General features: G+C 50.0%; 1 protein-coding gene across 1 annotated transcript; it reads right to left on the reverse strand.

The window, feature by feature from the left end:
- Positions 1–722: 722 nt before the first annotated feature.
- rbm42 (RNA binding motif protein 42) lies at positions 723–27682 on the reverse strand. The gene is given in 11 exon segments (XM_068018390.1): positions 723–1267; positions 2152–2170; positions 2172–2347; positions 10681–10798; positions 12577–12690; positions 12833–12958; positions 15975–16120; positions 21698–21766; positions 24053–24140; positions 24644–24773; positions 27400–27682. Coding segments are annotated over 11 exon segments (1203 nt in total). The 5' UTR covers positions 27504–27682; the 3' UTR covers positions 723–1154.
- Positions 27683–27785: the final 103 nt, after the last annotated feature.

The raw sequence follows: 27785 nt of genomic DNA on the forward strand, positions 1-27785 counted from the left end.
AAGAGAGTGACGGGGGGGGAAGAGAGTGACGGGGGGGGAAGAGAGTGACGGGGGGGGAAGAGAGTGACGGGGGGGGAAGAGAGTGACGGGGGGGGAAGAGAGTGACGGGGGGGGAAGAGAGTGACGGGGGGGGAAGAGAGTGACGGGGGGGGAAGAGAGTGACGGGGGGGGGGAAGAGAGAGACGGGGGGGGAAAGAGAGAGACGGGGGGGGAAAGAGAGAGACGGGGGGGGGAAAGAGAGAGACGGGGGGGGGAAAGAGAGAGACGGGGGGGGAAAGAGAGAGACGGGGGGGGGAAAGAGAGAGACGGGGGGGGGAAAGAGAGAGACGGGGGGGGGAAAGAGAGAGACGGGGGGGGAAGAGAGTGACGGGGGGGAAGAGAGTGACGGGGGGGAAGAGAGTGACGGGGGGGGGGGGAAGAGAGAGACGGGGGGGGAAAGAGAGAGACGGGGGGGGAAAGAGAGAGACGGGGGGGGGGAAAGAGAGAGACGGGGGGGGGGAAAGAGAGAGACGGGGGGGGAAAGAGAGAGACGGGGGGGGAAAGAGAGAGACTGGGGGAAGATAGAGAGAGATAGAGAGTGAGAGAGATTTTCCTGTCCCAGTGAAGGGACAGAAAGCAGACTCTGTGTGTTATTCTGAACTCTTTCACCCCTCGGGGCCCTGCCCTGCCGATTGGACCCAAAACACGAGCAGCCCAAATGCAAAGAAAGAGGCGGAAAGGAATTCACAGTAAACCATGTATTACTATTCAACTAGCTGTGAAACAGACATGTCGAAATGAGTGTTACCAGTGGCGTGCCTGTGTGCAGGTATCTGTGTGTGTGCGCGTGTGTACATGTGAACACGCGTGTGTGCCTCTTCCTGTGTGAATGGTCACCACACAACCACGGGAGAAAGCTGTCACAAACACGCCCATTCATGAGTCCAGTGCAGAGTTCCACAGCCAATCTGTACACTGCCGCAGGTCACACCAATATTAAAAAGCAAGGGTGAACATTTTTACACAGATGGGGAAGGAGAGGGCAGGGGGAACGGAACATCACGTGCTATCTCCAGGCACGAGCTCAAGAGCTCGCCCCTTGTCCCAGTGTCCAGCGGGTCCGCAGCTGGCGGGCAGGGCGAACGTGAAGTCTCTGTGATGCCTCCCACAGCCGCTCAGCGCAGCCCCAGCTTCTTCTTCTCTTTCTGCTTCTTCCTCACCACATCCAAATTCCGGTCCCTCCACATACTCTTACGCAATTTAATCGGGCGACTCCCCACGTACTTCCCTGGAGACAAGTGGATACAAACAGGGATTAACAACCGGCAAATGGTTTAAAATGCACTGACATTCCCGAGACCCTCGATTAGATTCCAGTCTGTAACTCACTCCCGGGTATCTGTTATTCTATATATAAACCCCCCGAACCCCTCGATTAGATTCCAGTCTGTAACTCACTCCCGGGTATCTGTTATTCTATATATAAACCCCCCGAACCCCTCGATTAGATTCCAGTCTGTAACTCACTCCCGGGTATCTGTTATTCTATATATAAACCCGCCCGAACCCCTCGATTAGATTCCAGTCTGTAACTCACTCCCGGGTATCTGTTATTCTATATATAAACCCCCCGAACCCCTCGATTAGATTCCAGTCTGTAACTCACTCCCGGGTATCTGTTATTCTATATATAAACCCCCCGAACCCCTCGATTAGATTTCAGTCTGTAACTCACTCCCGGGTATCTGTTATTCTATATATAAACCCCCCGAACCCCTCGATTAGATTCCAGTCTGTAACTCACTCCCGGGTATCTGTTATTCTATATATAAACCCCCCGAACCCCTCGATTAGATTTCAGTCTGTAACTCACTCCCGGGTATCTGTTATTCTATATATAAACCCCCCCGAACCCCTCGATTAGATTCCAGTCTGTAACTCACTCCCGGGTATCTGTTATTCTATATATAAACCCCCCCCGAACCCCTCGATTAGATTCCAGTCTGTAACTCACTCCCGGGTATCTGTTATTCTATATATAAACCTCCCCGAACCCCTCGATTAGATTCCAGTCTATAACTCACTGCGGGATTATTCTACTCTGAAACGCTGCAGGGCAGGGAGGTCTTGGACAGGGGTGGTTTCAGAAATGTAGCGTTTGCACGGACTCACCGTTCATCTCCCTCATCGCTCCGAACGTAGTCGTTTGGATCCTTGAAGCTGACGAAGCCGTAGCCCTTGGTCTTCCCTGTCCGTTTGTCCCGGATGACTTTCGCCTTTAGGAAGGACTGGTACTTGCTGAAAGCACGAGCCAGGATATCGTCATTCACCTCGTTGCCCAGGTCACCGCAGAAAATCCGGAAATCGTCTGTAAGGGAAGGTTACGTTCAGTCCCGCGTCTCCTCACTTCTCCACCCCTCCCCCCCCCGACCATTGCGGCTCTCAGTCCATCTGTGTCGTTATCATATCGCTGTTCGTGGGAGCTTGCTGTGCGCAGACTAAGAACATAAGAAACAGGAGCAGGAGATTGCCATTCAGTCCCACAATCCTGCCCCGCCAGTCAATAAGAACATGGCTCATCTGTCCCAGGCCTCACCTCCTCTTGCAGGCCTTGTTCAGCCTAACCCCCGACTCCCGAGATTTCAAAAATCTATCTCTCTCCACCTTAAATACATTTAGTGACCTGGACTCTAATTGGGATAGTCATCGTGTTAAGGGCTTAGATGGAGTGGAGTTCTTAAAATGTATACAGGAGAACTTTTTAGCTCAATATGTAGAGGATCCAACAAGGGAGGGTGCAGTGCTGGACCTAATTCTGGGGAATGAAGCCGGACAGGTGGTTGATGTGTTGGTGGGGGCGCATTTTGGTGATAGCGACCACAACACGGTACAATTTAAGCTTGTTATGGAGAAAGAAATAGACAAGTTGCAAAAAAAAGGTTTTGGATTGGGGGAAGAGCGAATTTTAGTAAAATAAGGCAGGATCTGGCCAAGGTAGACTGGAAAGAGTTACTTGTCGGGAAATCTACAGAAGAGCAGTGGAGGGGCATTCAAAAAGGAAATGGGGAGGGTACAGGCCCAACATGTTCCCTCTAGGGTAATAGGTAGGAGCAACAAGCCCAGAGAACCATGGATGACCAGAAACATTCAGGGTACGATGAGAAGGAAAAGAGAGGCTTTTAGCAAAGACAAGGAGAGTAAATCAATGGAAGCATTAGTGGAGAACAGAAAGTGTAGGATGGAGCTTAAGAAAGCAATTAGGAGAGCAAAGAGGGGATATGAGAAAGCTCTGGCGGGTAAAAGTAGGGAAAATCCCAAGATATTCTATAAGTATATCAATGGGAAGAGGATAACCAGGGAAAGAGTAGGACCCATTAGGGACCAAGGGGGAAATCTGTGGATCTGTGGGTGGAGCCAGACAACATTGGTAGGGTGTTGAACGAATACTTCACATCTGTCTTCACCCAAGAGAATGAGGATGTAGATATGGAACTTAGAGAGAGAGACTGTGAGGTTCTTGAGCAAATTGTCATAGGGAGTGACAAGGTATTGGAGGTTTTGGAAGGCTTAAAAGTGGACAAATCTCCAGGTCCGGACGATTTGTGTCCCAGGATGCTGTGGGAGGTGAGGGTGGAGATTTCAGGGGCTCTGACCCTAATTTTTAATTCCTCTCTGGCCACGGGGGAGGTGCCAGAGGACTGGAGAACAGCTAATGTGGTCCCACTATTTCAGAAAGGTTGTAGAGATAAGCCAGGGAACTACAGACCAGTGAGTCTCACGTCAGTGGTAGGGAAACTATTGGAGAAAATTCTGAAGGAGAGAATTTATCTCCACTTGGAGAGGCAAAATTTGATTAGGAATAGTCAGCATGGCTTTGTCAGAGGGAGGTCATGGCTAACAAATTGGATTGAATTTTTTGAGCATGTGACCAGGTGTGTAGATGAGGGTAGTGCAGTTGATGTAGTTTACATGGATTTCAGCAAAGCCTTTGACAAGGTCCCACATGGGAGACTTACCAAGAAAGCAAACGCACATGGGATACAAGGTAACTTGATAAGGTGGATTCAAAATTGGCTTAGCTGTAGGAGACAGAGTGATGACAGACGGCTGTTTTAGTGACTGGAAGCCTGTGTCCAGTGGTGTACCACAGGGATCTGTGCTGGGTCCCCTATTGTTTGTCATTTATATAAACGACATAGATAACTATGTGGGGGGTAGGATCAGTAAGTTCGCGGATGACACAAAGATTGGCCGAGTGGTTAACAGTGAGGTGGAGTGTCTTGGGCTACAGGAAGATATAGACGGGATGGTCAAATGGGCAGAAAAGTGGCAGATGGAATTTAACGCTGAAAAGTGTGAGGTGATACACTTTGGAAGGAGTAATGTGATACGGAAGTATTCAATGAATGGCCTGACACTGGGAAGTTCCCAGGAACAAAGGGACCTTGGCGTGTTTGTCCATAGATCTCTGAAGGCAGAAGGGCAGGTTAATAGGGTGGTGAAAAAGGCATATGGGACACTTGCCTTTATCAATCGAGGCATCGATTACAAAAGCAGGGAGGTCATGTTGGAGTTGTATAGAACTTTGGTAAGGCCACAGCTGGAGTACTGTGTGCAATTCTGGTCACCACATTATAGGAAGAATGTGATTGCATTGGAGGGGGTGCAGAGGCGATTCACCAGGATGGTGCCTGGGATGGAACATTTAAGCTATGAAGAGAGGTTGGGTAGGCTTGGGTTGTTTTTGCTGGAGCAGAGAAGACTGAGGGGTGACCTGATCGAGGTGTACAAGATTATGAGGGGCATGGACAGGGTGGATAGGGAGCAGCTGTTCCCCTTAGTTGAAGGGTCAGTTACGAGGGGACACAAGTTTAAGGTGAGGGGTGGGAGGTTTAAGGGGGATTTGAGGAAGAACTTTTTTACCCAGAGGGTGGTGACGGTCTGGAATGCCCTGCCTGGGAGGGTGGTTGAGGCGGGTTGCCTCACATCCTTTAAAAAATACCTGGAAGAGCACTCGGCACGTCATAACATTCAAGGCTATGGGCCAAGTGCTGGCAAATGGGATTAGGTAGACAGGTCAGGTGTCTTTAATGCATCGGTGCAGACTCGATGGGCCGAAGGGCCTCTTCTGCACTGTATTATTCTGTGATTCTGTCTCCACAACTCTCTGAGGCAGAGAATTCTAGAGATTCACCACCCTCAGAGAAGAAATTCCTTCACATCTCAGTTTTAAATATGTGACCCCATATTCTGTAACTATGTAATAAAAACAAGAAACGTTGGAGATACTCAGCAGGTCTGGCAGCATCTGTGGAAAGAGAAGCAGAGTTAACGTTTCGGGTCAGTGACCCTTCTTCGGAACTGACCCGAAACGTTAACTCTGCTTCTCTCTCCACAGATGCTGCCAGACCTGCTGAGTATTTCCAGCATTTCTTGTTTTTATTTCAGATTTCCAGCATCCGCAGTATTTTGCTTTTATTCTGTAACTATGTCCTCCAGTTCGAGATTCCCCCACCAGTGGAAACATATTCTCAACATCTACCGTCAAGCCCCCTTAGAATCTTATATGTTTCAATAAGGAATCAGCACAGTGAATCTTTTCTGAACTGCCACCAATGCAAGTATATCCTTCCTAAAATACTGGGACCAAAACTGCACGCAGTACTCCAGGTCGATTAGATTCCAGTCTGTAACTCAGTCCCGGGTATCTGATATTCTATATATAAACACCCCTGAACCCCTCGATTAGATTCCAGTCTGTAACTCACTCCCGGGTATCTGTTTGTCTATATATAAACACCCCTGAACCCCTCGATTAGATTCCAGTCTGTAACTCACTCCCGGGTTTCTGTTATTCCATATATAAACACCCCTGAACCCCTCGATTAGATTCCAGTCTGTAACTCACTCCCGGGTATCTGTTATTCTATATATAAACCCCCCCGAACCCCTCGATTAGATTCCAGTCTGTAACTCACTCCTGGGTATCTGTTATTCTATATATAAACCACCCCGAATCCTCGATTTGATTCCAGTCTGTAACTCACTCCCGGGTATCTGTTATTCTATATATAAACCACCCCGAATCCTCGATTAGATTCCAGTCTGTAACTCACTCCCGGGTATCTGTTATTCTATATGATAAACCACCCGAACCCCTCGATTAGATTCCAGTCTGTAACTCACTCCCGGGTATCTGTTATTCTATATATAAACCACCCCGAATCCTCGATTAGATTCCAGTCTGTAACTCACTCCCGGGTATCTGTTTAGTTTAGAGATACAGCACTGAAACAGGCCCTTCGGCCACCGAGTCTGTGCCGACCATCAACCACCCATTTATACTAATCCTACACTAATTCCATATTCCTACCACATCCCCACCTGTCCCTATATTTCCCTACCACCTACCGATACTAGGGACAATTGCTAATGGCCAATTTACCTATCAACCTGCAAGTCTTTGGCATGTGGGAGGAAACCGGAGCACCCGGAGGAAACCCACGCAGACACAGGGAGAACTTGCAAACTCCACACAGGCAGTACCCAGTATATATTCTATATATAAACCCACCCGGAGGAAACCCACGCAGACACAGGGAGAACTTGCAAACTCCACACAGGCAGTACCCAGTATATATTCTATATATAAACCTCCCGAACCCCTCAATGATATTCCAGTCTGTAACTCACTCCCGGGTATCTGTTATTCTATATATAAACCCCCCCCGAACCCCTCGATTAGATTCAGGTCAGTAACTCACTGCCGGGTATCTGTTATTCTATACATAAACCCCCCCGAACCTCTCAATTAGATTCCAGTCTGTAACTCACTCCCGGGTATCTGTTATTCTATATATAAACCACCCGAACCCCTCGATTAGATTCCAGTCTGTAACTCACTCCCGGGTATCTGTTATTCTATATATAAACCCCCCGAACCCCTCGATTAGATTCCAGTCTGTAACTCACTCCCAGGTATCTGTTATTCTATATATAAACCCCCCGAACCCCTTGAATAGATTCCAGTCTGTAACTCACTCCCGGGTATCTGTTATTCTATATATAAACCCCCCGAACCCCTCGATTAGATTCCAGTCTGTAACTCACTCCCAGGTATCTGTTATTCTATATATAAACCCCCCGAACCCCTCGATTAGATTCCAGTCTGTAACTCACTCCCGGGTATCTGTTATTCTATATATAAACCCCCCCGAACCCCTTGATTAGATTCCAGTCTGTAACTCACTCCCGGGTATCTGTTATTCTATATATAAACCCTCCAAAACCAACAATTAGATTCCAGTCTGTAACTCACTCCCGGGTATCTGTTATTCTATATATGAACCTCATTGAATCCCTCGATTAGATTCCGGTCTGTAACTCACTCCAGGGTATCTGTTATTCTATATATAAACCCCCCCGAACTCCTCGATTAGATTCCAGTCTGTAACTCACTCCCGGGTATCTGTTATTCTATATATAAACCACCCGAACCCCTCGAATAGATTCCAGTCTGTAACTCACTCCCGGGTATCTGTTATTCTATATATAAACCACCCGAACCCCTCAATTATATTCCAGTCTGTAACTCACTCCCGGGTATCTGTTATTCTATATATAAACCCCCCGAACCCCTCGATTAGATTCCAGTCTGTAACTCACTCCCGGGTATCTGTTATTCTATATATACCCCCCCCGAACCCCTCGATTAGATTCCAGTCTGTAACTCACTCCCAGGTATCTGTTATTCTATAGATAAACCCCCCGAACCCCTTGAATAGATTCCAGTCTGTAACTCACTCCCGGGTATCTGTTATTCTATATATAAACCCCCCGAACCCCTCGATTAGATTCCAGTCTGTAACTCACTCCCGGGTATCTGTTATTCTATATATAAACCCCCCGAACCCCTCGATTAGATTCCAGTCTGTAACTCACTCCCGGGTATCTGTTATTCTATATATAAACCCCCCGAACCCTTCGATTAGATTCCAGTCTGTAACTCACTCCCGGGTATCTGTTATTCTATATATAAACCCCCCTGAACCCCTCGATTAGATTCCAGTCTGTAACTCACTCCTGGGTATCTGTTATTCTATATATAAACCCCCCCGAACCCCTTGATTAGATTCCAGTCTGCAACTCACTCCCGGGTATCTGTTATTCTATATATAAACCCTCCAAAACCAACAATTAGATTCCAGTCTGTAACTCACTCCCGGGTATCTGTTATTCTATATATAAACCCCCCCGAACCCCTCGATTAGATTCCAGTCTGTAACTCACTCCCGGGTATCTGTTATTCTATATATAAACCCCCCGAACCCCTCGATTAGATTCCAGTCTGTAACTCACTCCCGTGTATCTGTTATTCTATATATAAACCCCCCCGACCCCCCCGATGAGATTCCAGTCTGTAACTCACTCCCGGGTATCTGTTATTCTATATATAAATCCCCCGAACCCCTCGATTAGATTCCAGTCTGTAACTCACTCCCGGGTACCTGTTATTCTATATATATAAACCCCCCGAACCCCTCGATTAGATTCCAGTCTGTAACTCACTCCCGGGTATCTGTTATTCTATGTATAAACCCCCCGAACCCCTCGATTAGATTCCAGTCTGTAACTCACTCCCGGGTATCTGTTATTCTATATATAAACCCCCCGAACCCCTCGATTAGATTCCAGTCTGTAACTCACTCCCGGGTATCTGTTATTCTATGTATAAACCATCCCTGAACCCCTCGATTAGATTCCAGTCTGTAACTCACTCCCGGGTATCTGTTATTCTATATATAAACACCCCGAACCCCTCGATTAGATTCCAGTCTGTAACTCACTCCCGGGTATCTGTTATTCTATATATAAACCCCCCGAACCCCTCGATTAGATTCCAGTCTGTAACTCACTCCCGGGTATCTGTTATTCTATATATAAACCCCCCGAACCCCTCGATTAGATTCCAGTCTGTAACTCACTCCCGGGTATCTGTTATTCTATATATAAACCCCCCGAACCCCTCGATTAGATTCCAGTCTGTAACTCACTCCCGGGTATCTGTTATTCTATATATAAACCCCCCGAACCCCTCGATTAGATTCCAGTCTGTAACTCACTCCCCGGTATCTGTTATTCTATATATAAACCCCCCGAACCCCTCGATTAGATTCCAGTCTGTAACTCACTCCCGGGTATCTGTTATTCTCTATATAAACCCCCCGAACCCCTCGATTAGATTCCAGTCTGTAACTCACTCCCGGGTATCTGTTATTCTCTATATAAACCCCCCGAACCCCTCGATTAGATTCCAGTCTGTAACTCACTCCCGGGTATCTGTTATTCTATATATAAACCCCCCGAACCCCTCGATTAGATTCCAGTCTGTAACTCACTCCCGGGTATCTGTTATTCTATATATAAACCCCCCGAACCCCTCGATTAGATTCCAGTCTGTAACTCACTCCCGGGTATCTGTTATTCTATATATAAACCCCCCGAACCCCTCGATTAGATTCCAGTCTGTAACTCACTCCCGGGTATCTGTTATTCTATATATAAACCCCCCGAACCCCTCGATTAGATTCCAGTCTGTAACTCACTCCCGGGTATCTGTTATTCTATATATAAACCCCCCGAACCCCTCGATTAGATTCCAGTCTGTAACTCACTCCCCGGTATCTGTTATTCTATATATAAACCCCCCGAACCCCTCGATTAGATTCCAGTCTGTAACTCACTCCCGGGTATCTGTTATTCTATATATAAATCCCCCCGAACCCCCCGATGAGATTCCAGTCTGTAACTCACTCCCGGGTATCTGTTATTCTATATATAAACCCCCCGAACCCCTCGATTAGATTCCAGTCTGTAACTCACTCCCGGGTATCTGTTATTCTATTTATAAACCCCCGAACCCCTCGATTAGATTCCGGTCTGTAACTCACTCCCGGGTATCTGTTATTCTATATATAAACCCCCGAACCCCTCGATTAGATTCCAGTCTGTAACTCACTCCCGGGTATCTGTTATTCTATATATAAACCCCCGAACCCCTCGATTAGATTCCAGTCTGTAACTCACTCCCGGGTATCTGTTATTCTATATATAAACCCCCCCGAACCCCTCGATTAGATTCCAGTCTGTAACTCACTCCCGGGTATCTGTTATTCTATATATAAACCCCCCCGAACCCCCCGATTAGATTCCAGTCTGTAACTCACTCCCGGGTTTTTTAGAATGTATTTCAGCTTGGGAAAACGTACTTCATTGGCTGAGCAGTGCGCCGGGACTTACTGAAGCACACGCCCGATGCAAGTCTTCCTGTCAGAGTAAGGACATCAGTGCCTGCTTGGGTTTGAACAGCTGAGTGATGTGTTAACTGTGTCTCAGGTGAGGGGTTAATCTCGTTCAGGAGGTGAGAATTAAATTGGCCGCTCAGATATAAAGACTGCTGTGCAGTTCTATTCATCGCCTGGCCGTCACAGCTGGGAGAAAGAGCGCTGTGATCTCAATGCGTGTTTAACGTTACGGGTGTTATAAACCCAGACGGCTCGGCGGAAAGCTGGAGCTGAGCGTTTATATCAGAGAACAGACGAGTCTCCAGTTAATGCCCACCTCCTGAATACAATGAAACATCCAATTAGTAGACATTGAAGAACACGTGGCGTCAGGCACCGCTCCAACGCACAGACTGACCGTGCTCCCATTCCAACAGGCTCGGGTCCTCCCAGGAAATGCCGGCCGCAGTCCGGATACAACGCTTTGTCCGTTCCTGCTTGCTCTTCTTCTTATCTTCAGTGACCACCTCTCCAATCTGGAAATAGATCACGTAAATCAAAGCCTGGCCTGAAGACTCACTGGACAGTGATCAGGAGCAGGAACCCTGGCTGATTTCCCCCCTCTCTCTCTCTAACCCAGGGGTCACCGGACAGTGATCAGGAGCAGGAACCCTGGCTGATTTCCCCCCTCTCTCTCTCTAACCCAGGGGTCACCGGACAGTGATCAGGAGCAGGAACCCTGGCTGATTTCCCCCCCTCTCTCTCTCTAACCCAGGGGTCACCGGACAGTGATCAGGAGCAGGAACCCTGGCTGATTTCCCCCCCCTCTCTCTCTAACCCAGGACTCACTGGACAGTGATCAGGAGCAGGAACCCTGGCTGATTTCCCCCCTCTCTCTCTAACCCAGGACTCACTGGACAGTGATCAGGAGCAGGAACCCTGGCTGATTTCCCCCCCCTCTCTCTCTAACCCAGGGGTCACCGGACAGTGATCAGGAGCAGGAACCCTGGCTGATTTCCCCCCCCTCTCTCTCTAACCCAGGACTCACTGGACAGTGATCAGGAGCAGGAACCCTGGCTGATTTCCCCCCCTCTCTCTCTAACCCAGGACTCACTGGACAGTGATCAGGAGCAGGAACCCTGGCTGATTTCCCCCCCTCTCTCTCTAACCCAGGACTCACTGGACAGTGATCAGGAGCAGGAACCCTGGCTGATTTCCCCCCCTCTCTCTCTAACCCAGGACTCACTGGACAGTGATCAGGAGCAGGAACCCTGGCTGATTTCCCCCCCTCTCTCTCTAACCCAGGACTCACTGGACAGTGATCAGGAGCAGGAACCCTGGCTGATTTCCCCCCCCTCTCTCTCTAACCCAGGACTCACTGGACAGTGATCAGGAGCAGGAACCCTGGCTGATTTCCCCCCCTCTCTCTCTAACCCAGGACTCACTGGACAGTGATCAGGAGCAGGAACCCTGGCTGATTTCCCCCTCTCTCTAACCCAGGGGTCACCGGACAGTGATCAGGAGCAGGAACCCTGGCTGATTTCCCCTCTCTCTCTCTCTCTCTAACACTTCCCCTCAGGTGTGTCATAGAATGATATAGCAAAGAAGGAGTCCATTCGGCCCATCGTCCCCGTGCTGGCTCTATGAAAGATCTATCCAATTAGTCCCACTCTCCCCCCTGCTCTTTCCCCCATCGTCCTGCACATTTTTCTCCTTCCAGTATTTCCCCAATTCCCCCCTTTTGAAAGTTACTATTGAATCTGCTTCCACCGCCCTTTCAGGCAGCGCGTTCCAGATCACAACAACTCACTGCGTCAAAAGAATTCTCCTCCTCTCCCCACCCCCTCCGGTTCTTTTACCCATTATCCTCAATCTGTGTCCCTCTGGTTACCGACCCTCCTGCCACTGGGAACAGTTTCTCCTCATTGACTCCATCAAAACCCCCTCACGATTTTGAACGACTCGATTAAATCTCCCCCTTAACCTTCTCTGCTCTCAGGAGAACAATCCCAGCTTCTCCCAGTCTCTCCACATTAACTGAAGTCCCTCATCCCTGGGACCATTCCAGTGAATCTCCCTCCGCACCCTCTCCAGAGCAATATAAAATTTACAATCAAATTGAAGCCTGTCTCCCAACACCCAGTGTGTTCAGTTGCCTGAGAACAGAGTGCAGGTAGAGACTGCGATTACCCTCAACCCGCTCAGCGGTCACGGTCAAACTCTCTCGGCTCTGTTGCTCGGAATGTCCGGGTCCCCTAGTCCTGCGAGGCCGTGCTCCGATCACAGTTAAACACCCCCGCCCCCCCGTCCTTACCTCGATGTGTGGCGGTTCGGTCTCAGGCATGGTGGGTCCGATCAAGCTGTCGTCCATGGGGAGGTGGTCTTTGTCCTCCAGCAGCGGGGGAAGGTGAGGCTCCGGGACCTCCACCTGCAAGAGGGAGCGGGAGAGAGATCAGCACAGAGTCACACATAACCTGAAACCACCCCCCCACTCTGGGCGGAGGGCAGCGGAGAGGGGGGGGGAGGGGAGAAGACACAAGGACTGGCGGATTTGACGTGCAGTCACTGACCTCTTTGGGTTTGACCATGGGCGGTCTGTAGACGGTGGGTGCTGCCTGGATAATCGTCAGGTTCACCTTCGGAACTGGCTGCAATACTGGGGGATGCACTGACATGAGGGGAGGTAGCTGGTTCACCTGTGGGAGGAAGGATATAACACATAATACAGCACAGGAAGAGGCCATTCTACCCATCGTGCCTGTGTTGGATCTTTGAACGATCTATCCAATTAGTCCCCCCCCCCCCCCCCCCCGCTCTTTCCCCCATCGTCCTGCAATTTTTTCCCCTTCCAGTATTTCCCCAATTCTCCCCTTTTGAAAGTTACTATTGAATCTGCTTCCACCGCCCTTTCAGGCAGCGCGTTCCAGATCACAACAACTCACTGCGTCAAAAAAATTCTCCTCCTCTCCTTTTACCGATTATCCTCAATCTGTGTCCCTCTGGTTACCGACCCTCCCGCCACTGGGAACAGTTTCTCCACATTTACTCCATCAAAACCCCCTCATGATTTTGAACGCCTCGATTAAATCTCCCCCCATTAACCTTCTCTTTTCCAGAGAAAAGAGCACCAGCTTGTTCAGTCTTTCCTGATAATTATAACCTCTCAGTTCAGGGATCATTGCTGTAAATATTTTTAGCATCTTCCCCAGTGTCACTAAATATCCTGTTTACAATACGGAGACCGGAACGGTGCACGGTGCTCAGAGTGTGGTCTAACTGAGGTATATGGAGACTGGAACGGTGCACGGTGCTCCAAGTGTGGTCTAACCGAGGTATATGGAGACCGGAACTGTGCACGGTGCTCAGAGTGTGGTCTAACCGAGGTATAGGGAGACCGGAACTGTACACAGTGCTCCGAGTGTGGTCTAACCGAGGTATATGGAGACCGGAACTGTGCACGGTGCTCAGAGTGTGGTCTAACCGAGGTATAGGGAGACCGGAACTGTACACAGTGCTCCGAGTGTGGTCTAACCGAGGTATATGGAGACCGGAACTGTGCACAGTGCTCAGAGTGTGGTCTAACTGAGGTATAGGGAGACCAGAACTGTGCACAGTGCTCAGAGTGTGGTCTAACCGAGGTATATGGAGACCGGAACTGTGCACAGTGCTCAGAGTGTGGTCTAACCGAGGTTTATGGAGACCGGAACTGTGCACAGTGCTCCAGGTGTGGTCGAACTGAGGTATATGGAGACTGGAACAGTGCACAGTGCTCCAAGTGTGGTCTAACCGAGGTATATGGAGACCGGAACTGTGCACAGTGCTCAGAGTGTGGTCTAACTGAGGTATAGGGAGACCAGAACTGTGCACAGTGCTCCGGGTGTGGTCTAACCAAGGTTTATGGAGACCGGAACGGTGCACGGTGCTCCGGGTGTGGTCTAACCAAGGTATATGGAGACCGGAACTGTGCACAGTGCTCAGAGTGTGGTCTAACTAAGGTATATGGAGACCGGAACTGTGCACAGTGCTCCGTGTGTGGTCTAACCAAGGTATATGGAGACTGGAACTGTGCACAGTGCTCCAAGTGTGGTCTAACCAAGGTATATAGAGACCGGAACTGTGCACAGTGCTCCGAGTGTGGTCTAACTAAGGTATATGGAGACCGGAACTGTGCACAGTGCTCCAAGTGTGGTCTAACTGAGGTATAGGGAGACTGGAACTGTGCACAGTGCTCCGAGTGTTGTCTAACTGAGGTATAGGGAGACTGGAACTGTGCACAGTGCTCAGAGTGTGCTCTAACCAAGGTATATGGAGACTGGAACTGTGCACAGTGCTGTGAGTGTGGTCTAACCAAGGTATATGGAGACCGGAACTGTGCACAGTGCTCCGAGTGTGGTCTAACTAACGTATATGGAGACCGGAACTGTGCACAGTGCTCCAAGTGTGGTCTAACCGAGGTATAGGGAGACTGGAACTGTGCACAGTGCTCCGAGTGTGGTCTAACCAAGGTATATGGAGACTGGAACTGTGCACTGTGCTGTGAGTGTGGTCTAACCAAGGTATATGGAGACCGGAACTGTGCACAGTGCTCCGAGTGTGGTCTAACTAAGGTATATGGAGACCGGAACTGTGCACAGTGCTCCGAGTGTGATCTAACCAAGGTATATGGAGACCGGAACTGTACACAGTGCTCCGAGTGAGGTCGAACCAAGGTATATGGAGACTGGAACTGTGCACAGTGCTCTGAGTGTGGTCTAACCAAGGTATATGGAGACTGGAACTGTGTACAGTGCTCCAAGTGTGGTCTAACCAAGGTATATGGAGACTGGAACTGTGCACAGTGCTCCGAGTGTGATCTAACCAAGGTATATGGAGACTGGAACTGTGCACAGTGCTCCGAGTGTGATCTAACCAAGGTATATGGAGACTGGAACTGTGCACAGTGCTCCGAGTGTGGTCTAACCAAGGTATATGGAGACTGGAACTGTGCACAGTGCTCCAAGTGTGGTCTAACCAAGGTATATGGAGACTGGAACTGTGTACAGTGCTCCAAGTGTGGTCTAACCAAGGTATATGGAGACTGGAACTGTGCACAGTGCTCCGAGTGTGATCTAACCAAGGTATATGGAGACTGGAACTGTGCACAGTGCTCCGAGTGTGATCTAACCAAGGTATATGGAGACTGGAACTGTGCACAGTGCTCCGAGTGTGGTCTAACCAAGGTATATGGAGACTGGAACTGTGCACAGTGCTCCAAGTGTGGTCTAACCAAGGTATATGGAGACTGGAACTGTGCACAGTGCTCCGAGTGTGGTCTAACCAAGGTATATGGAGTCTGGAACTGTGCACAGTGCTCCGAGTGTGGTCTAACCAAGGTATATGGAGACTGGAACTGTGCACAGTGCTCCAAGTGTGGTCTAACCAAGGTATATGGAGTCTGGAACTGTGCACAGTGCTCCGAGTGTGGTCTAACCAAGGTATATGGAGACCGGAACTGTGCACAGTGCTCCGAGTGTGGTCTAACCAAGATTCTCTACAGGTTTAACACAACATCTCTGCTATTCAAAGATGTCCGCCGAGAGATGAAGGCCAGAGTTTGCTGTACAATTACTTATGAAGCTAGTTCACAACTGATTGTGGGACTGAGAGATTCTGGATGTTCACTGCTGTTCTGGAGTGCTGGTACACTGGGTAGGGGAAGGATCACACACTCACGTTGGTGTAGCGAACCGGATGCATCGGTCCCATTGGAGGCGGCGGGGCCATTGGATGCCCCATCATGAGTGGGGGAGGGGTGCGCATCGGAGGCCCCATCAGGGGAGGGGGAGGGGGCGGCCTCATCGGAGGAATCCTGGGACCTGCTGGAGAAAGGACAATAGAAAAGGCTTTAATCAGAGCCGAAACACTAACAACCAACTCTTCCCATTCGCTTACTGGGAGTGCATATACAGAATAATGTCACAGCGTTACAGACTGGAATCTAATCGAGGGGTTGGGGGGGTTTATATATAGAATAACAGATACCCGGGAGTGAGTTACAGACTGGAATCTAATCGAGGGGTTCGGGGGGGTTTATATATAGAATAACAGATACCCGGGAGTGAGTTACAGACTGGAACCTAATCGAGGGGTTCGGGGGGTTTATATATAGAATAACAGATACCCGGGAGTGAGTTACAGACTGGAACCTAATCGAGGGGTTCGGGGGGTTTATATGTAGAATAACAGATACCCGGGAGTGAGTTACAGACTGGAATCTAATCGAGGGGTTCGGGGGGTTTATATTTAGAATAACAGATACCCGGGAGTGAGTTACAGACTGGAATGAAATCGAGGGGTTCGGCGGTTTATATATAGAATAACAGATACCCGGGAGTGAGTTACAGACTGGAATCTAATCGAGGGGTTGGGGGGGTTTATATATAGAATAACAGATACCCGGGAGTGAGTTACAGACTGGAATCTAATCGAGGGGTTCGGGGGGGTTTATATATAGAATAACAGATACCCGGGAGTGAGTTACAGACTGGAACCTAATCGAGGGGTTCGGGGGGTTTATATATAGAATAACAGATACCCGGGAGTGAGTTACAGACTGGAACCTAATCGAGGGGTTCGGGGGGTTTATATGTAGAATAACAGATACCCGGGAGTGAGTTACAGACTGGAATCTAATCGAGGGGTTCGGGGGGTTTATATTTAGAATAACAGATACCCGGGAGTGAGTTACAGACTGGAATGAAATCGAGGGGTTCGGCGGGTTTATATATAGAATAACAGATACCCGGGAGTGAGTTACAGACTGGAATCTAATCGAGGGGTTGGGGGGGTTTATATATAGAATAACAGATACCCGGGAGTGAGTTACAGACTGGAACCTAATCGAGGGGTTCGGGGGGTTTATATGTAGAATAACAGATACCCGGGAGTGAGTTACAGACTGGAATCTAATCGAGGGGTTCGGGGGGTTTATATGTAGAATAACAGATACCCGGGAGTGAGTTACAGACTGGAATCAAATCGAGGGGTTCGGCGGGTTTATATATAGAATAACAGATAACCGGGAGTGAGTTACAGACTGGAACCTAATCGAGGGGTTCGGGGGGTTTATATATAGAATAACAGATAACCGGGAGTGAGTTACAGACTGGAACCTAATCGAGGGGTTCGGGGGGTTTATATGTAGAATAACAGATACCCGGGAGTGAGTTACAGACTGGAATCTAATCGAGGGGTTCGGCGGGTTTATATATAGAATAACAGATAACCGGGAGTGAGTTACAGACTGGAACCTAATCGAGGGGTTCGGGGGGTTTATATGTAGAATAACAGATACCCGGGAGTGAGTTACAGACTGGAATCTAATCGAGGGGTTCGGGGGGTTTATATATAGAATAACAGATACCCGGGAGTGAGTTACAGGCTGGAACCTAATCGAAGGGTTCGGGGGGTTTATATATAGAATAACAGATAACCGGGAGTGAGTTACAGACTGGAACCTAAACAAGGGGTTTATATATAGAATAACAGATACCCGGGAGTGAGTTACAGACTGGAATCTAATCGAGGGGTTCGGGGGGTTTATAAATAGAACAGATACCCGGGAGTGAGTTACAGACTGGAATCTAATCGAGGGGTTCGGGGGGTTTATATTTAGAATAACAGATACCCGGGAGTGAGTTACAGTCTGGAATCTAACCGAGGGGTTCGGGGGGTTTATAAATAGAACAGATACCCGGGAGTGAGTTACAGACTGGAATCTAATCGAGGGGTTCGGGGGGTTTATATTTAGAATAACAGATACCCGGGAGTGAGTTACAGACTGGAATCTAATCGAGGGGTTTATATATAGAATAACAGATACCCGGGAGTGAGTTACAGACTTGAATCTAATCGAGGGGTTCGGGGGGTTTATATATAGAATAACAGATACCCGGGAGTGAGTTACAGACTGGAATCTAATCGAGGGGTTTGGGGATTTATATATAGAATAACAGATACCCGGGAGTGAGTTACAGACTGGAACCTAATCGAGGGGTTCGGGGGGTTTATATATAGAATAACAGATACCCGGGAGTGAGTTACAGACTGGAATCTAATCGAGGGGTTCGGAGGGGTTTATATATAGAATAACAGATACCCGGGAGTGAGTTACAGACTGGAATCTAATCGAGGGGTTCGGTGGGGTTTATATATAGAATAACAGATACCCGGGAGTGAGTTACAGACTGGAATCTAATCGAGGGGTTCGAGGGGTTTATATATAGAATAACAGATACCCGGGAGTGAGTTACAGACTGGAATCTAATCGAAGGGTTCGGGGGGTTTATATATAGAATAACAGATACCCGGAGTGAGTTACAGACTGGAATCTAATCGAGGGGTTCAGGGTGTTTATATATAGAATAACAGATACCCGGGAGTGAGTTACAGACTGGAATCTAATCGAAGGGTTCGGGGGGTTTATATATAGAATAACAGATACCCGGAGTGAGTTACAGACTGGAATCTAATCGAAGGGTTCGGGGGGTTTATATATAGAATAACAGATACCTGGGAGTGAGTTACAGACTGGAATCTAATCGAAGGGTTCGGGGGGTTTATATATAGAATAACAGATACCCGGGAGTGAGTTACAGACTGGAATCTAATCGAGGGGTTCGGGGGGGTTTATATATAGAATAACAGATACCCGGGAGTGAGTTACAGACTGGAATCTAATCGAAGGGTTCGGGGGGTTTATATATAGAATAACAGATACCCGGGAGTGAGTTACAGACTGGAATCTAATCGAAGGGTTCGGGGGGTTTATATATAGAATAACAGATACCCGGGAGTGAGTTACAGACTGGAATCTAATCGAGGGGTTCGGGGGGTTTATATATAGAATAACAGATACCCGGAGTGAGTTACAGACTGGAATCTAATCGAGGGGTTCGGGTGGTTTATATATAGAATAACAGATACCCGGAGTGAGTTACAGACTGGAATCTAATCGAGGGGTTCGGGGGGTTTAGAAATAGAATAACAGATACCCGGGAGTGAGTTACAGACTGGAATCTAATCGAGGGGTTCGGGGGGGTTTATATATAGAATAACAGATACCCGGGAGTGAGTTACAGACTGGAATCTAATCGAAGGGTTCGGGGGGTTTATATATAGAATAACAGATACCCGGGAGTGAGTTACAGACTGGAATCTAATCGAAGGGTTCGGGGGGTTTATATATAGAATAACAGATACCCGGGAGTGAGTTACAGACTGGAATCTAATCGAGGGGTTCGGGGGGTTTATATATAGAATAACAGATACCCGGGAGTGAGTTACAGACTGTAATCTAATCGAGGGGTTCGGGGGGTTTATATATAGAATAACAGATACCCGGGAGTGAGTTACAGACTGGAATCTAATCGAGGGGTTCGGGGGGTTTAGAAATAGAATAACAGATACCCGGGAGTGAGTTACAGACTGGAATCTAATCGAGGGGTTCGGGTGGTTTATATATAGAATAACAGAAACCCGGGAGTGAGTTACAGACTGGAATCTAATCGAGGGGTTCGGGTGGTTTATATATAGAATAACAGATACCCGGGAGTGAGTTACAGACTGGAATCTAATCGAGGGGTTCGGGGGGTTTATATATAGAATAACAGATACCGGGAGTGAGTTACAGACTGGAATCTAATCGAGGGGTTCGGGGGGGTTTATATATAGAATAACAGATACCCGGGAGTGAGTTACAGACTGGAATATAATCAGGGGGATCACAAGGTATATATATGAAATAATGGATACCCGGCAGTGAGTTAAGGCTGGAATTAAACCGAGGAGTTCAGGGGGTTTATAAATAGACTCACAACAGTCCTGGGTACAGGGGTCAGGTCTGTCCATTAAATACTGGGGTACAGTACTGGTGGGGACAGGTCTGTCGCTGTATAACACTGGGATACAGTACTGGTGGGGACAGGTCTGTCGCTGTATAACACTGGGGTACAGTAGCAGTGGGGACAGGTCTGTCACTGTATAACACTGGGGTACAGTACTGGTTGGGACAGGTCTGTCACTGTATAACACTGGGGTACAGTACTGGTGGGGACAGGTCTGTCGCTGTATAACACTGGGGTACAGTACTGGTGGGGACAGGTCTGTCGCTGTATAACACTGGGGTACAGTACTGGTGGGGACAGGTCTGTCACTGTATAACACTGGGGTACAGTACTGGTGGGGACAGGTCTGTCACTGTATAACACTGGGGTACAGTACTGGTGGGGACAGGTCTGTCACTGTATAACACTGGGGTACAGTACTGGTGGGGACAGGTCTGTCACTGTATAACACTGGGGTACAGTACTGGTGGGGACAGGTCTGTCACTGTATAACACTGGGGTACAGTACTGGTGGGGACAGGTCTGTCACTGTATAACACTGGGATACAGTACTGGTTGGGACAGGTCTGTCACTGTATAACACTGGGGTACAGTAGCAGTGGGGACAGGTCTGTCACTGTATAACACTGGGGTACAGTACTGGTGGGGACAGGTCTGTCACTGTATAACACTGGGGTACAGTACTGGTGGGGACAGGTCTGTCACTGTATAACACTGGGGTACAGTAGCAGTGGGGACAGGTCTGTCACTGTATAACACTGGGGTACAGTACTGGTGGGGACAGGTCTGTCACTGTATAACACTGGGATACAGTACTGGTGGGGACAGGTCTGTCGCTGTATAACACTGGGGTACAGTAGCAGTGGGGACAGGTCTGTCACTGTATAACACTGGGGTACAGTACTGGTGGGGACAGGTCTGTCACTGTATAACACTGGGGTACAGTACTGGTGGGGACAGGTCTGTCACTGTATAACACTGGGATACAGTACTGGTTGGGACAGGTCTGTCACTGTGGAACACTGGGGTACAGTACTGGTGGGGACAGGTCTGTCACTGTATAACACTGGGGTACAGTACTGGTGGAGACAGGTCTGTCACTGTATAACACTGGGGTACAGTACTGGTGGGTGCAGGTCTGTCACTGTATAACACTGGGGCACAGTACTGGTGGGGACAGGTCTGTCACTGTATAACAATGGGGTACAGTACAGGTTGGGACAGGTCTGTCACTGTGGAACACTGGGGTACATTACTGGTGGGGACAGGTTTGTAACTGTATAATACTGGGGTACATTTCTGGTGGGGACAGGTCTGTCACTGTATAACACTGGGGTACAGTACTGGTTGGGACAAGTCTGTCACTGTAGAACACTGGGGTACATTACTGGTGGGGACAGGTTTGTAACTGTATAATACTGGGGTACATTTCTGGTGGGGACAGGTCTGTCACTGTATAACACTGGGGTACAGTATGGTGGGGACAGGTCTGTCACTGTATAACACTGTGGTACAGTACTGGTGGGTATTTACTGGTGGGAAATTACTTACCTGGTCTCTGTAATACATGAGGAACAAACACTGGCCTGACAATGGGTGCTTGTCTGGGGGGAGGCATCGCTGCGGAGGGAGAGAGAGAGAAGGTTGTGTATTAACAGCAGGCAGGACTGGTGTGCGATCACTAAGACAAATACACGATGAAAGAAAATATAACGAAGACACACTTTCTTAGCTGTGCCTCACTGGCTAACACACCATGCTGAGACTGAAGGTTGGCACAATGTCCCACTCGAGTACTAAAATATCAGAGGGTCAGTACTGAGGGAGTGCCGCACTGTCGGAGGGTCAGTACTGAGGGAGTGCCGCACTGTCCGAGGGTCAGTACTGAGGGAGTGCCGCACTGTCCGAGGGTCAGTACTGAGGGAGTGCCGCACTGTCCGAGGGTCAGTACTGAGGGAGTGCCGCACTGTCCGAGGGTCAGTACTGAGGGAGTGCCGCACTGTCCGAGGGTCAGTACTGAGGGAGTGCCGCACTGTCCGAGGGTCAGTACTGAGGGAGTGCTGCACTGCCTGAGGGTCAGTACTGAGGGAGTGCCGCACTGTCCGAGGGTCAGTACTGAGGGAGTGCCGCACTGCCTGAGGGTCAGTACTGAGGGAGTGCCGTACTGTCCGAGGGTCAGTACTGAGGGAGTGCCGCACTGCCTGAGGGTCAGTACTGAGGGAGTGCCGCACTGTCCGAGGGTCAGTACTGAGGGAGTGCCGCACTGCCTGACGGTCAGTACTGAGGGAGTGCCGCACTGTCGGAGGGCCAGTACTGAGGGAGTGCCGCACTGTCCGAGGGTCAGTACTGAGGGAGTGCCGCACTGCCTGAGGGTCAGTACTGAGGGAGTGCCGCACTGTCCGAGGGTCAGTACTGAGGGAGTGCCGCACTGCCTGAGGGTCAGTACTGAGGGAGTGCCGCACTGTCCGAGGGTCAGTACTGAGGGAGTGCCGCACTGTCCGAGGGTCAGTACTGAGGGAGTGCTGCACTGTCGGAGGGTCAGTACTGAGGGAGTGCTGCACTGTCGGAGGTGCCGTCTTTCAGATGAGACATTAAACCGAGGCCCCCCATCTGCTCTCTCAGGTGGGTGTAAAAGATCCCACGGCCGCTATTTGGAATAAGAGCCGGGGTGGGGGGGGGGGGGGGGGGGTGGGGGGGAAGTTCTCCCCGGTGTCCTGGGGACAATATTTATCCCTCAACCAACATCACGAAAAAAAAAACAGACGATCTGGGTGATTATCACATTGCTGCTATTGGGATCTTGCTGTGCGCAAATTGGCTGCTGCGTTTCCTACATTACAAACAGTGAGCGCACTTCAAAAAAAGTCCTTCATCGTCTGTGAGGGGCTGTGGGACTTCCTGAGGTGGGGCAAGGCGCTAGAGAAATGCACGTCTCTCTTTACCTTTGAAGAATTACCACCAATTTTTCCCGAGCCGGACTTTTCACATGTTTCCCCTTTACCTGAACTCCTCCCCGCCCCAGTTAGGGACCAGCAGCAACTTTCCATTGTCTGACTAACACCGAACATTTGCACTGCACTGCCAGGCGACCAAAACCTGCATTTATATTTCACATAGTAAAACCACCACAACATGGGGCAAATTATATCAAAGGATATATACTCACTGGAGAAAGGGCAAACAAGATTTACAAGGATGATCCCAGAACGGAGAGGTTATAACTATCAGGAAAGACCGAACAGTCTGGGGCTCTTTTCTCTGGAAAAGAGAAGGCTGAGGGGTGACCTGATTGAGGTCTTTAAAATGATGAAGGGGGTTTCGATCGGGTAGACGTAGAGAAGATGTTTCCACTTGTGGGGGGGAGAGACCAGAACTCGGGGCCATCAATATAAGACAGTCACTAATAAATCCAATGGGGAATTCCGGAGAAACCTCTTTCCCCAGAGAGTGGTGAGAATGTGGAACTCGCTCCCACAGGGAGTGGTTGAGGTGAATAGTATCGAAGTATTTACGGGGGAAGCTGGATAAACACGTGAGGGAGAAAGGAATAGAAGGATATGGTGATAGGGTGAGATGGAGAGGGGGGGAGGTGGGAGGAGGCTCGTGTGGAGGAGAAACACCAGCACGGTGTAGATGGGCCGAATGGCCTGTTTCTGTGCTGTAGTTTGGATGTTATGAAAACAAATTTGACCCCGAGCCACATCAGGAGATATTAGGGATCGGCGACCAAAACCTCGGTCAGAGAGGTCGGTTTTTAAGGAGTGTCTTAAAGGAGGAGAGAGAGAGAGAGGCGGAGAGGTTGAGGGAGGGAATTCCAGAGCTTTGGGCCCCCAGGCAGCTGAAGGCACGGCCACCAATGGTGGAGCGATGGGAATCGGGGGACGCTCAAGCGCTGGGCGAACAAACCTGGTCCAACAAACGGCGATGGAGGCCCCAGGGTCGGAGGCATCACAGTGGCTGCTGCTGCAGCTCGAGCTTCCAGGCTCTGCTGGACCTGTGGGGGAGAGAGGGAGAGAGAGAGAACGCGGTTAGAATCCCACATGGTTAAGATGCAAGTCGACTGTGGCCTGCTTAAAGAGCAGACCAGGCTCGAGAGGGGCTGAATGGGCCTCCTCCTGTTCCTGTGTAACAGGCTCGAGAGGGGGCTGAATGGGCCTCCTCTTGTTCCTGTGTAACAGGCTCGAGAGGGGGCTGAATGGGCCTCCTCCTGTTCCTGTGTAACAGGCTCGAGAGGGGCCGAATGGCCTCGTCCTGCTGCTGAGTTTGTCGGGTCATGTTGTGATGCAATTCACAGTTGCATACCCCGCCAGCACTCTCAGTCTGCGCAGGTACAGCCGGGAGGGAGTGAGCTGCTGCTTGTGGTGCGTGCCCCCCCCCGCCCCTTCCCAGCAAGGGTCAGACGCCCTCTCACGATTCTCGCTCCCGTACCAACCGCACCACTCCAAGTCCGCACCCCCCGCTCACACGCACTGGTCAACCCACCCTCCTGAAACTCACCTGCCGATAGGTGTTGGTGCCGATGATTGGACGGGCGACTGGGACCGGTATCAGTGCCACCGGCACGGTTTCTGGTGCGGCAGTGACAGCCGGAGCGGAGACTGGAGCTCCCAGCACCTCCTGCTCGAACCTGTGGGCCAGTCGAAGAACAGGTGTTAAACTAAGAATACAGAAACATCGGCGGGGGGGGGGGGGGGGGGGGAAGAGAGAGAGACACTTTCATTCACCGTGTTAGTCCCCAGCTGGAGAGTTGTGTCCAATTCCGGTCGCAACACACTTTAGGAAGGATGTCGGGTCCTTGGAGAGGGAGCGGAGGGAGATTTACTGGAATGGTCCCAGGGATGAGGGACTTCAGTTAATGTGGAGAGACTGGGAGAAGCTGGGATTGTTCTCCTTAGAGCAGAGAAGGTTAAGGGGGAGATTTACAGAATTGCAACAACGCAGAAGGAGGCCATTCGGCCCATCGTGTCTGCACGGCTCTCCGAATTAGCACGTCACCTCGAGCCATAGGTCTGCCTTCTCCCTGTAACCCTGCACATCCTCCCTTTACAAATCACAGTCTAATTCCCTTTTGAATGGGAACCTACCTCCACCACGTTCGCATTCCACGCCTTAAGCACTCGCTGCATGAAAGAGTTTTTCCTCATGTTACTTTTACTTCCCTTACCAAGTAATTTAAATCTGTGCCCTCTCGTTCCCGATCCTTTCATGAGTGGGAACAGTTTCTCTCTATCCACTCTGTCCAGACAAACAAAAGAACAAAGAACAGTACAGCACAGGAACAGGCCATTCGGCCCTCCAAGCCTGCGCCGATCTTGATGCCTGCCTAAACTAAAACCTTCTGCACTTCCGGGGACCGTATCCCTCTATTCTCATCCTATTCATGTATTTGTCAAGATGCCTCTCAAACGTCGCTATCGTATCTGCTTCCACCACCTCCCCCAGCAGCAAGTTCCAGGCACTCACCACCCTCTGTGTAACGAACTTGCCTCGCACATCCCCTCTAAACTTTGCCCCTCGCACCTTAAACCTATGTCCCCTAGTAACTGACTCTTCCACCCTGGGAAAAAGCTTCTGACTATCCACTCTGTCCATGCCACTCATAACTTTGTAAACCTCTATCATGTCGCCCCTCCACCTCCGTCGTTCCAGTGAAAACAATCCGAGTTTATCCAACCTCTCCTCATAGCTAATGCCCTCCAGGCCAGGCAACATCCTGGTAAACCTCTTTTGTACCCTCTCCAAAGCCTCCATGTCCTTCTGGTAGTGTGGCGACCAGAATTGCATGCAATATTCTAAGTGTGGCCTAACTAAGGTTCTGTACAGCTGCAGCATGACTTGCCAATTTTTATACTCTATGCCCCAACAGATGAAGGCAAGCATGCCGTATGCCTTCTTGACTACCTTATCCACCTGCGTTGCCACTTTCAGTGACCTGTGGACCTGTACGCCCAGATCTCTCTGCCTGTCAATACTCCTAAGGGTTCTGCCATTTACTGTATACTTCCCACCTGCATTAGACCTTCCAAAATGCATTACCTCACATTTGTCCGGATTAAACTCCATCTGCCATTTCTCCGCCCAAGTCTCCAACCGATCTATATCCTGCTGTATCCTCTGACAATCCTCATCACTATCCGCAACTCCACCAACCTTTGTGTTGTCATGATTTTCAGACCCCTCATGATTTTGAACACCTCTATCAAACCACCTCTCCGCCTTCTCTTCTCCAAGGAAAACAGTCCTAACTTCTCCAATCTATCTTCACAACTGAAGTTCCTCATCCCCGGAACCATTCTCGCGAATCTCTTCTGCACTCTCTCCAATGCCCTCACGTCTTTCCTCAAGTGGGGCGCCCAGAACTGGAAGCAATACTCCAGCTGAGGCTGACCTAGTGTCTTATACAAGTTCAACATAACTTCCTTACTCTTGTACTCTATGCCCCTATTAATAAAGACCAGGATACTGTATGCTTTATTAACCACTCTCTCAACCTGTCCTGCCACCTTCAATGACTGATGCACATATACACCCAGGTCCCTCTGCTCCTGCACCCCCTTTAGAATTGTACCCATTATTCTATATTGTCTCTCCATGTTCTTTCTAACAAAATGAATCACTTCACATTTCTCTGCATTGAACTTTATCCGCCACCTTCAGCCAAATGCTGTGCTGTGAACTTTGTACCCATGCGTAAAACATAGTTTATTAAGAGATATGGAGCAAAGGTGGATGGTCAATCAGCTGCCATGTCACTGGTGGAGCAGGTTTGAGGGGCTGAATGACCTCTTCCTATTTTTATTAATGGTTCTACTCCTTTCCCACATCACAACAGTCACTGTGCATTTGGATGCAGTTCAGGGTGGTGGCCACTGGGGGCGCTGGCCGCCCGCCGCCAACAGCGCCATTGGAGGGTGGCTCTGGCCGCCAGAGGGACTGCAGGGGGAGTCAGTGCGCCTGCGCAGCACTCGCCCTCCTGGAAGCTGGCTGCGGTCGCCAGGACTGCAAAGGCAGTCAGTGCGCCTGCGCGGGGGATTATACCCGCCACTACAGCTCCCCTGGGAGTGTATGGTCGCCTGCGGGACTGCAGGGGGAGTCAGTGCGCCTGCGCGGCGGGTTATACCCGCCACCGACAGCGCCCTGGCGGTGGCATTGGTCGCCAGAGGGACTGCAGGGCGGACGCCGCGGGGTAGAGCCGCTCTCGGCGCGACGGCCTCTCACTCCCGCCCTCTCTCCATCCCAACCATCGGACTCACAGCGCCATCTCCGCCTCCATCGCCTTCATCTTCTCCTCGCCCGTTTTCATCGCTGCCGGCGGTGGTGCCGGCGCTGCAGCTGGTGGCGGTGGCGCCGCCATCATCGTTCCCGCTCTCTCCGCGGCCGCACAGGCCTCAGTCCGTCCCAGCTGCTGAGGAGGCCGCGAGCGGCGACAAGAGGGGCTTGTCCCTGGATTGTTCTTCTCCGCCACCTGCTGCTCTGGAGGACTCCCCGCGCCAGCTGCTGCCCTGGAGGGCTCACTGCGCCACCTGCTGCCCTGGAGGGCTCACTGCGCCACCTGCTGCCCCTGGAGGACTCACTGCTCCACCTGCTGCTCTGGAGGACTCACTGCTCCACCTGCTGCTCTGGAGGACTCCCCGCGCCA

The sequence above is a fragment of the Heterodontus francisci genome, chromosome 39, assembly GCF_036365525.1.
Source record: "Heterodontus francisci isolate sHetFra1 chromosome 39, sHetFra1.hap1, whole genome shotgun sequence".
NCBI lineage: Eukaryota > Metazoa > Chordata > Chondrichthyes > Heterodontiformes > Heterodontidae > Heterodontus > Heterodontus francisci.